The sequence below is a fragment of the Ceratotherium simum genome, chromosome 28, assembly GCF_057802395.1.
Source record: "Ceratotherium simum simum isolate JZ-2026a chromosome 28, ASM5780239v1, whole genome shotgun sequence".
NCBI lineage: Eukaryota > Metazoa > Chordata > Mammalia > Perissodactyla > Rhinocerotidae > Ceratotherium > Ceratotherium simum.
Window position 1 is genome coordinate 17,024,014 of NC_141927.1, and position 12,187 is coordinate 17,036,200.

General features: G+C 37.3%; 1 protein-coding gene across 20 annotated transcripts in view; it reads right to left on the reverse strand.

The window, feature by feature from the left end:
- Positions 1-2,417: 2,417 nt before the first annotated feature.
- SORBS2 (sorbin and SH3 domain containing 2) overlaps positions 2,418-12,187 on the reverse strand; it is a 221,056-nt gene continuing 211,286 nt past the window's right edge. For 19 of the 20 annotated variants that reach the window (XM_014786268.2, XM_014786267.2, XM_014786269.2 and 16 more), the window contains 3 exons: positions 10,221-10,270; positions 6,212-6,318; positions 2,418-4,568 (listed from right to left, as the gene is read on the reverse strand). In XM_014786268.2, the coding sequence (XP_014641754.1) occupies positions 4,507-4,568; positions 6,212-6,318; positions 10,221-10,270 (219 nt within the window). In that variant the 3' untranslated portion in view covers positions 2,418-4,506. Of the gene's footprint in view, positions 4,569-6,211; positions 6,319-10,220; positions 10,275-12,187 lie in introns of all 20 variants that reach the window. The other variant, XM_087418384.1, reaches the window with a different exon arrangement.

Below are 12,187 nucleotides of genomic sequence, written 5' to 3' on the forward strand. Positions count from 1 at the left end.
AAAGTTTTTCTAATATAGATCTACCAGTGCAAAGAAAAGGATTCTTTTTTGGGGGAGTCATTTCACTTAATTGGAGTTCTAAGTTAGTGTTCGCTATCATCAAATTGATTGCCAGTGTTTATCTGTACAAACCATTCTTTTTTTTTTAAACAGTTTTATTTGTTTATTTGCTTATTTATTTATTTATTTGTTTATTTTGTGAGGAAGATCAGCCCTGAGCTAACATCCGTGCTAATCCTCCTCTTTTTGCTGAGGAAGACTGGCTCTGAGCTAACATCTATTGCCCATCCTCCTCCTTTTTTTCCCCAAAGCCCCAGTAGACAGTCGTATGTCATAGCTGCACATCCTTCTAGTTGCTGTATGTGGGACACGGCCTCAGCATGGCCGGAGAAGCGGTGCGTCAGTGGGCGCCCGGGATCCGAACCCGGGCCGCCAGTAGCGGAGCATGTGCACTTAAGCGCTAAGCCACGGGCCGGCCCTGTACAAACCATTCTTAACTTGCAGGCCATAAAAAACAGGTAGCAGGCTGAAATTTTGTCCATAGGCCATAGTTTGTCAATCTCTGGTGTTGACCGTTTATTAATAATGCCAATCTCTGCTTGTGCTCTTACCTAATCATCCATGACAAGTAAATAATTTGAAATCATAATTGATACATAAACAACTGTTGGTTACAATTTGGAGGCAAGGATGAAATAATTAAATCTTTAAATAAACAGGCTCTTGGAAGCTGACAGAGGGCATAGTCTATTTGATCAAATGACTCTTTAAAAAATATCTTCTTTTGTGGCTGAAATCTGGAAAACAGTAGGAAGAAATTAACAGGCCACACAGACTGACCACCTACGCAGAGAAGTCAAGCAGTGAATGGTCATGGAAACAGTAACCCCAACAGGTTCTTTCTGCTTTCCGTCAAATAAGAAATAGACATGCCTGTTTTAGTCAGGGTCTAGCTAAAGGAGGGATTAAAATTTGGCACATAAAATATCAGAGCGTCCCCCCCTGCCGCCCTTCCACTGACCTGGATGGCCAGTTAGTGCAGAGATGTGAGTCCACAGCGGATGGAGACCGATGAGTAGAGACAGTGCGTTAGGAGCCTCACTGTATGGGGTTCACAACAACGATCTTACTCCATCTACCACAGGGGCTTTCAGTGGCATAAATGAGATGCATTAAGTCATTCTTGGTGTATAATGATGAGTGTGCATTGACATAAAATCAAGTAAAATAGGTTACTAAGCATTAAAAAATTCTGAAGCAGCAAATAATACAGTATTCCATCCAGGATCCTGGCATCCACAATGAGGAAGCATGGCAGGGAGGTCGAAGGATGGCTGTAGCTGCTCCGGACCCCACAGCAGTGCCTGGCTGGCTGTGACAGAAGCCTGGGCAAACTGCAGAACTTTAGGGATTCCCGAGCTCAGGGCTTGGATGAGGCGGCTGCTGCACCTCAGCAGATTTTGCAGTGAAGCAAAGTGATTAATGCTCAGGTGGGACAAGGAAATCCAGATTTGGATGCACGTGTTTTTAAAATCAGACTTACATTTTTAGAGGGCCAATCATTTGGCGGCAGATTGACTTGAAGAGAGCAATGGCAAGCAACCTCTGAATACACAAACAAGCATCCTGAATTTTATCAATTCAGATTTACCTAGTTAAATTAGCCACAAATGCTCTGATGAAAACAGGAACAAAAGAATGTTGTGGGGCATATTCTTCACACAAAGGGAACACATTTTAGTGGAAAGCTAACATATAGTGGATATTATCCAATGGAATAGAGGGGATCAGGGTTGGTATTAATGTGAAGCAACATGACAATTCAGTTATCTCTGATAACTGAATTGCCGACCGAGGAATGGACGTCTTTCTGAATATGTGAGAGACAGATATGGAAGAGGGTTGAAACACATAGATCCAGAAGAGACCAAGGTATGTTACAAAGGATCCAACTAGGAGAGCTATCTACTCTTCGTGTGAGAAAAAGGAATGACACCCAACTGTAGCACATGATTTGAAATGCATTGAAAGCTGTGGGTGTCACCAGAGTCTGCCATGCCGATGACGATAAAGCTTTTTAGGACAAGGATTTTAAAATTTAAGACAGTTGAATTGGGAAAGTGCTTACAACTTCTTGTAATTAACTTCTCCTTGGAAAAATATCTGTTCTGGGGGAAGAAATATTTTAAAATGTGTTATTTTAGCTGAAGAGCAATTTTTAGCCAAAAAGTATTTACTAATGAGTTTCAGTGGTGGGTTTAAAAAAATATTTCTTCTCTGAGCTGATGTGGCTACATCTTTTCTCCATTTGTATGTCAAGAGAACACAGAATGAATGTTTTTCTCTTAGTTTATCTAACATATTGGGATAAAATACACAATTCACTTAAGGATAAATGTCAAGAAGAAAAACTGAAGTATACTTCCAAGCGAAATTTATTAGATGTCTATTCAAGAAAAACACAATGACCTTTGCTTGTAAGAATTCAAAGTCAATGACCTGAAAGGCAGGTATGAATATTTTTCCTTTTAAAATCAGATACAGAGTGTAGAAACAGTAATTTTTCTTAAATGTGACAGGCAACAGATATTGAAGTCTTTTCTCATTAACGGCATCAAAGATAATTGTCCATTTATCAGCGAAGCTGCATGCAGTTGACCTAATTTCAAACCCAAAGCCTTTAAAATATAAAGCTGATTGTGAACTTGACAGCAATCAAGGTAGGCTGATCAAAGATGTTTCTTTACTTCCTTCCTAATGAAATTCCTCTGTAATCAATATTTATGTACATTTCAGTTTGGCTGCTGAGATCTTTTAGGTTCTTAAACTTTTGCATAAATGCTATCTTACAGAATCGCACTATCAAGGTGGGTTTATGATCTGTGGGATATGTGAAGGATAATCTGCTGAAAGTGTTTTAGCTTAGTTTAAGTGAAGGATAAAGACCAAATTAGGAAATTCCCCTGTTTTCTCAACAACTAAACAGTCTGTACAAAAAAAGAGCAAACATATGTACAAAATTCTAGAGTCTACGTACGTTGTGAAAAGATCGATCACTGTCCACAGAAGAAATGCCATAAAAAGTTTTATCTGTAAGGTGCTCAAGATCCAAATATGAAGAGTTCTTACGCAAAGTCATAAGAAATACAAAGCTAGTTCTCAGGGTATGTGTAACTCAGGCGCTGTTAACCACGTTAAATCTTTCAGGTCCCAATATCATTTTGTAAGTTTCTACTTCAGAGCAGAAAATATAACCTGAATGATTTACATTGCCTCTAAAAAGTGCCTAGTTTATTCCAAGGAAATATTTTACACACACCAGGAAAATCAGGCTCAACATATTCCTGCCCTCAAATGTAGCCAGGATTCTGAGTTCCATAGAAGAAAAATAATTATCATAGTAAAAATAACTGTATTGATCATAATCCTTGCTAAAACCAGCCTTAATACTTGTGATGCTTCCGAAGTACTCTATTTCTATAAAATAATGTGTGGGATTCTTTTACATTTCCATAAAATGTACAACATACCATATGGATTGTCTGTTCTCACACAATCTCAAATGTATGTATGTACACACAGTGAAATCTTACCTATGAATATTGCTTACAGATACTTTCAAGTGTCTATGTTAGAATAATTCCTTGCACCTCTCACTAACACTGCTTTTATTAAAATTTTATCAGATAAATAAAACACTAAGAGCTCATTGTTCATGATGCTGATTATTACATTTTAATATAAAATAACAATGCAACTTTACAACACAATAGTTTTTTTTTGTAGTCTAGCTAAACCGCTTATATTCTCGTGATTATGACCAAAGGCTCTTATTCACTTACTATTTTGCACTTCTAAAAAGTACAAAAAAAACTGCAGGAAAAAAGACTCCTATTTGAAACCTCACATTCAATCAACAAAATCACACTCATTCGAATTAACTTTCCTACTCTTGCTTTAGATTTTGTAATCACTGTGCATATTACAACATATAAGTGCAGGCAAACGATAGCTGAAGTACAGTTGTCATATCGTGTAAACCAGGACACTAGGCAAACTCGTGAAAGAAAAATGGACTGCCAAGCTCAGAATGTGAAAATGCAAACCACAGCATTTAGTAATAAATGATTTTCTGGTTGCCTGAGGGGAGAGCATCTTTCAAAGGGGACCAGAGAGCCTCCTTGAGACATTTTCCTTTTTTGCCTCAAATACTTAAGCCTTTTTAAGTATAATGATTTTCTTTCTGATCCCTCATATCGACTTTTCAAAGTTTAGAGCAGAAAGCAGGAATATGCACTTTCACACGGAAGCAAGTCTTCCAATCTCCCCGAGGCTCGGCAGGGACAGTCACTTTGCTGGTGGTTTGGTGGCAGGTGGAGATGGTGTTAGTGGGTGACTTCTATTGGAAACCAGGAGGCATGACAGCGGGAGGGCTGCGGGGATCTTTCAGGCAAGGTTATGCAGATGTGGTGCTGAAAGTCAGCATAAATAAAGGGGGAGAGTGATTCACAGTCTCTTGACATAGTTTCCTGGAAAAGTACCAAAGAATTTGGTTCTCCTTGAGGTTCCTGAAAACAGAAGCAATAAGTGAAATTAACAACAATGAAACATCAGTCCATATTTGTGGGCTTGAAAACTGCTCACTTACAAGGCTTCACTAAGAGAGCAAGCCCAGCAGGGTTTGGAAGCGAAGAGAGTTCACTTTAAGACAAGAGGAAGACAGAGTAAGCAGTCTGTCCTGCCTGATGCCTTCATTGCCTCTGAAGCTTACATGCCGGCTTCCATCACATCAGGCTAACCCGAAACGCTCAGCCTTCCACTCTGAAGGGAAAGCCAATCCTGCTGAGGAGGCGGGTGGTGGCACCCGCTCCCCACAGGAAGAGGAACAGCATTTGAGAAGTGACAACTTCAAATCCAATCTTCCAAATAAGGACGAGGCTAGTAGTGTGATAGGATGGACTGGAAACACACAACAGCAAGGCTGGGTTCGGTGAGCAAAAGGTGTCACATCTCCTCAACACAGGTGTAACATTAAAGCATTATCAGGGACGCTGTCCCTATCCAGTTTTATTATCTCATAAAAGATCACACTGAATGCCACACCATTCATTTGCATTCATTTGTCCTTCATAAAATATAGAAAATTTGAACAAATTAAAAAGTCACTAAAGAAAGAAAAAGACCCACACTATTTGCGGCCGGGGGGTTCTGTCATCGGTCGTGGCTTCTAATATGAAAAGTGGAACCAAATGCACACATGGCCATCATTATGATCGCCTTTGGTTTCAAATAATATAATTCCTTTGAAATTTTTTGTAAAAGTTAGTGCACTAAATTCTTCCTTAGAATTTCCAGCTCAAACAGAGTGAATGGGGTCTCTAAGTTCTGTTTCTCATCTATGCTCTGGAACCTACTGTCCTGGTTTGATGATTGATTTTCTTTTTTCTGTGTAGGTAAGCCATTTTATTTTCTTCTAAATGGGGAATTAACATAAACAGAGGTAGAGGCTTGTGGCTGCAACTGTGGCCTTCATTCTTTTATTATTTCTCCATTGATTGCCTATCTATAGAAAGCCCTCATTAACTCATCTTTCATCTCCTCCATCCTCCTATGCCTTTATTTCTTTACCTCTTTCCTCTGTGTCCTGTTGAATGAAATGCTTGTCTACAAATGTTTTCTCAGAAAACCTCTAGTCTTCTTTTAAGCTGGTGAGAATAGGATTCTCTTTTAAGTGGTAAGAATGGAATTTCTCGCTACTTCTACCACAAATCAAAGCTCAAGTGAATCACTGGACTTTTAGGGTAACTCCATCAGACCTAGTAAATGGGGGAGTTGCTCACCTCCTCTCATTTTCTCAAATTAGATCCTCACTGCTGACAACCAACATTCTCCACTGATCATAGTATTAATATATCTTATCTAGGGAACATTGTTGTTGTTCTTAAGTCTCAGTCTTTCCTGGTTGGTGCTATTTAAAGAAATTTTCTTCTTTCAGTTGAATTGGAAATAAAACTAGTGGAAAATCACATACACGAGGAGCAGTACATACTAAACTATATTAAAAATAAAGTTGCCTTGGGCATATGAATGAAAGATCAGAGGCATTATGACATCAAAGAAAGCTTGGCTATGGCACCAAACCATGCCAATTGAGCAAACACAAGCAAATTATACAATGGCCGAATGTGTCTGAAAGGAAAGGTACACATACCCACGAACCACCCGTCATCACATTTTTCCATCACATCAATGACATCACTTTCTCTGAGCTCCAGCTCATCTTCGTTCCTAGGCGTATAGTTATACAGAGCCTGAAACCTTAAACAGGAGAAACGGATGCGTTTAAAAAAAAATCTTTACACCTTTGTGAAACTATACAAGATAGTACAATATTCATCTTACTTTTACCATTTCTATTGTTATTAACATTTTAAATTAGGCAATGTAAGTCTCTGGTGAGCATGTAAAGTAAATAGACATATTTAGACTTTCACAGGTATTAGACCACTCTAACAGCATTTCAAAACTACCATGAGGAGTAGTCATGGAATACTGTAACATCCATGAGTTGGATTAAAACACTTTAACTTTTATTAATCAGACTCGAATTTCAATTGCCCAGTCATAAATATCATTCAGACATTAAATAACAGGACAGAATCTAAAAGAAGTGATAAGTGCATTATTCAGCTATTTAAAAACAAGGAGGAATTATAGTTTTAGCTAGTCATAATCAGAAGCAAAGAATTGAGGCTTGCAAGTTGGATTTTCAAATGATTCTAAATTGAGATGTACAAAATGTCTCAGATACATGTCTTCTAAATCACTATATGGGAACTGCTATAAAAGAGAAGGTTATTTTTTCACCAAGAGGAATTCTTTAAAGCAGTTTAGTTTCATAGTTTGAATCAGTGTTTTCTGAAGATTTGGAATTTGAAAATCTGATGTAATTCACCTATGAAATCAAATGGATGGATTCTATGCTCAGTTATCACTGAGACAATTTCAAACAGTAGATTATGGACACAGGTTCCTTTTTAAAATGGGTCCTGGAGAAAATGTGTTTAATGTAAAAACTCTCTCTAGAAATAATTTTATATAAAAAAGAATTACTGATAGAATGCTGCCACTTTCCTTTTTCTGTCTGAATTCTTTGAGAGCACATATTTTGTTGACATTGATCAGTCACGAATTCAGGCGTTGAATTTGTGGTAAAAAAAGAACATGTATTCTAATGTGTGTTAACGTGAACTGGCATTTTGGAAAGCGAAGACACAAATTCTAGCAGCTGAGGAGGTCAGGAAGTGTTTGATACGCAATTAATATGAAAACTTCATATTACTACGAAAATATTACCAGTACTGTGAGGGAGATTTAAAAAAATCAGTGAATTTGTTTCTGCTGCCCTTCATAACAGTTTTGTAATTCTGCCCATGTAAGAAAGTGCGAATCACATTTAAAGTCACTTTAGATTTTTTAAAGCCAATTTTAAAAGATTGATAATATTGAATACTGCTCAGGAACAAGAATGATTTATTTCTAATTACTTCAGTCAACAGATCATATTTTGGCAGAACAAAACTATTCTATCACTTGAACTCAAACATCATGTCATAAATCAGGGACACAGTTCTATTCGGCTTCCCTTGGCATCCGTGAACTTTTTCACACTGGGGGACCTGGATAAAGTTGGCTTTGTGGGGTTGGGGGGTGTCTGAGAAAGAGCTAGTAATATGTGGTGCCTAACACCCTCTCCTAGAAAACATTATTCTCCCTGGCCTGGTACGAAAGCCTGAAATTCCAACATTAGAGATTTCTTCCCATTAATATTTTGTCCTCCTAGTAAACCTTTTCAGCCACTTGTACTCTTTTGAGATTGGGCTTCTCAGGTCTTTTGTTGAGAAAGGATTCTGACTGTGGGGAAAGGCAGAGACAGGTAGCCAGAATCCCAGAGCAGTGGTGAAAAAGACAGGGAAGCATTGAATGCCAACATTAGTTAATCTGGATGTTTGCACGGGGCCAGCCCTGCTTGGAGTAGTCCAATTATTTTGCTGTTTGCTTCAAGAAATTGATTTCAGTCAATTTCAAGAATTTGATTTCAATCAATTTCAAGAATTTGATTTCATCAAGATTTGATGGTATCTTTGGTATCTCCATGGAGAAAGTTGATGTCACCATCATTCCTTTTCCAACGTCACGTTTGAGGGAGCGAGTCATCGCTGGGCTGCTAATTCAGTGGGCATGCACTGCATCTCTCACTTTGGGAAACACTGATTCTCTGATCCAGCTTTTACGGCTTCTGCCTCCACCCGGCACATCCCTAACCACTTACAGAGACAGGCCTATATAAGGCCACAAACCCCAGCTGCTTGAAGAATCTCAAGGTCCCAAGAGCTAAAAACCCCAAATTGGCATGAACTTCTACTTCACTTTGGTATGACAAAAGCCAGGGTGCTTGTCAAAAGTTACTTACCATTCTGGTTTAATTAGACCAAAAAAAAAAAAAAAAGGGAGTAAGGAGTTTCTTGGAAACATAAACAAACTTTCCGGAAATCCTCCTGCCTCTGTTGGCTCTCAAAATTAGCGTTGCATGACAGGAAATGCAGTTGGATTACAATTAAAAATGCTGTTTTGAAAGATGTGTTGGTGAGATGAATGATGGTGGTGGGGTCAAGATGCCTCCCAAAGAAATTTGTCGTTTAAATAGGAAGTGCTCAGCCAAACGGGAAGCTCTCTCTGTATCTTGCAACTTTCTCTGGAACATATTTTACCGTAATTCTGAATGGCAGAGACATTATAACATTATGTTTTTATTTTCACTCAAAATCTACTTTTTTAAATGAAAGAGATTAAGTGACACCCTCTAATCCCCCTAATTGGGGTTGTAATCAAATAGAAATTTAATAAAGAATGTTTTATAATGTCCAAAGCAAGATGTTGAAAATGTGCCTTCTGCCACCTGTGAGCTCTGTGGCTTCATCAATACTCAAGTGACCACGATTGGAGGTGTTAACTCCATATTACATGAAACAGTGTAATATAACATACCTATTAATTCAGAAACTCCTTACAAGCTGCTTAATATCATGTGTTGGTAATGCAATAAACCTAAACATCCCTGGAATTTATTTCTTGTGATATGATCCTATCATTGCTTGCATAAATAAGAAAACAAATCAAAACTTTAGAATTACAAGTCATATCTAAAGTTTTTCAAATTAAAGGAAATTTTAAATGATTCTTACTTCCAACCTGCTCATTTCATGATACAGGTTTTTCCTTAACAAGAACACCTTTCCGGCTCTACTCAGTGAGAGCCAGTCTCAGGTGGGAGCTGGTTTCTGAAGAGCATGCTTTTAGCTAAGTGCCAGGTCTATGAGGAGTGAGGAGGGAGACGATGGTGATGAAGTCAGCAGGGCACAGGCCAGGCCCTGCTGGCTGCTCTGTTCCAGGTGAACAGAGATTGGGTGGCTCACTGCGTGTGCTCAGGTATGCCTGACATGATTTAGTTCTATAAATGCTCCTTCCCAGGGGTCTAGCACCTGACTCACAGAAATAGGCAGGAGCCAATAGGAAAGAGATAACCTCTGAACACCTCTCATGGGCAAAACGGAGCAGAAAAAGACACACCAAAAAAGAGAATCTTAAAGACAATATGTGACATCTTCAAGTTGATTTGACTCATGTATCAGAAAGGAGAGGGAATCTGAAAGTGTGAAGAGGCATTTAACTGAATGACAGTGACTGTTTTAATACTGCCATTTTCAAAGAGCCTTCTAAGAACGTAACTTTGGAATTATGTCACTAACTTATCACTTTAGGTCTACTTTTACATTCTCCTGGTCTCCAAATACATATAAAAACAGTGTTGGAACATTTTTTGTGTCTTTGAAGCTGTAGTTACTAGAATCTACACAATGAGTAGAACAGAGGGAGACAGATTCATAAATCTGAGGACTCAATGCAGGTTTGGAAGGTTTTTCTAGTGCATAAATTACAGTCTTCTCCACAAAATCATGGGTGTCTTTTTAAAATTAGCTTCTGCTCTCCGTTATGAAAGGAGGAGACTATTGCAATTTCTCTTCATCTAGGAGGTCTCGTGTTAGTTACTTTGATTTCTTTCACATGCAAAGCTGTACCATCCTCTCTTTTGGTATGTCAGTTGTCCATTTTGTGGGTTCAGGTTAGTGTTGAATTTAGAAGACAAGAAGAATACTTACGGTTCCCCCCCAACTTGAATGTTTTCATGAGTAAACACAGGACGCTGTGGCTGAAATGAAATGATTTTCAATGTAATCAATGTTTAAACTGGTACTAATTAAAAGGTAATTTGGATAATGGCATGGTACTTTTCTTGACATTTAATATTTCCTGTTGTAAAAAACCAAGAGGAAGAAAGAAAACCAAAAAAAGGGTTTCTGCAGGATTAATAATTAAAATATTTTGAAGGGTGCTTTGAATTAAATCAAAATAACCAAGGTTCAAATGTTTTGAACACATCTACAATCTAGCCAGCTCAAGCTTTAAGGAAAAGGGTTTAGTCCCATTGATTTTTCAAAGGCCAGGAATATGGCAAGAACAGAGACACCAAACCACCAGAATGGGAAGTCTGGACACCTTCATACAAACTTATTCTTCAGTGATTTCTCAAACAAGCGGAAAATAAACCACATTTAGGCTAACAGCAAAGTATCCACATTCATTCCAATATGCTTTCCCTTCACAGACAACATTTTCACATCAACACAGATGAGAATATCAACAGGCAGACATGCCGTGCTACATTTGAATTAACATTCTCTGTCTTCAATGTAGAGAAAACACATGCATATTTAAAAAGAGAAAACAGAGAACTTTAAATAGAATTTAACAAACAATGTCCAGGTAACATGTAACATTTTACCTTAGAAGAGAAATATTGGTAGACATTCCCAGTGCACTGAACTCTCAAAAGAGTTTCCTTTCTTTTTAAACTAAGCATCAAGACCAGTATCTGTAATAGATACTTATAATATTGGAAATGACCAGCCTTAGCATCCCATACATCCACATAAATATTGCAGTGAATGAAAGTTAACACATTTGCTGAATATGTAAACTCAGTGTAGTTTATACTGACTACCTAAATGTTACCTCTTAGGGGAAAAAAAGCATTTCAATTCGTTCACAACACATTTCAAAAGCATTCTCTTCTAAATGATGGCTATATGGTGAAAGGAGATAAATCAGTTTGTGGGGCAATTATAAAAGTGACTCTTGGATGATAACTGAATTAGTTATTAGATGTCTTTAGATCTCAGGGCCAATTTCTGGATCCCAGAGTTATGAGCAGATTACTAACAGGCTGGGAACTTCCCCCACTGCAAATTGTCCATACAAAACCCACTGGTCCAAGATTGGATGGGGAACTCTGGAGTTCCCTTCAATCTCTAAGTCCACAATCTGCTCCATTCCTAAATTCTTTATTTACTCCTCTCAAGCTGTCTATCTAGAATAAGAAGACTAGATATTTATGGTACTAAAACTTTAAGCTTTGAATCTCCTTCATGAAGTGCTTATTAACAGTATTCTTAGAAATTCCACTCAACAATCTGTCCATGGAATACATAAATTTAAGCCTAAGGAGTGGATAAAAATTATTGGACAGGTATGACTTAAGAGTGTATAATACTTTACGCTTATTAATCAATGTAAGATTACTAACAGTGTATCTATTATTAAAAATATAAAATATACTATTTTAAGAATAATTAAGACTAAACTGTTTTCCAGCAATTTTAAGGTCATTTAATTCAACACATTATTAAATCAATTTAAATATATAAAAAAAGGTAAATATAAGTCATCCATAAGCCTATATTCTATTATATTTCTTCAAGTTCTCATCCAATCATATATATGTAACTTTCATGCAGAAATAAGATTTGTATATATCAATTGCTATTAATATTTTGTAATAATTTTCCAGTTTTCTTTTCTCAGTCTTTTTCATTTTAAATCATTGCAGAATAATAGTCCTTCACATATGTGTATATATGTTTTTTAGTTCTCTTACCCATTTCTCTCTCTTTTTTTTTTTGAAGTTAAGATTGGTGTAGCCTTTTTTTAGGAGTATAAATAACAATGCTATAAATATTTTTATACAAAGAGCTATTTTCTTCTTTTGAATTAGTCCTTAGAACACATT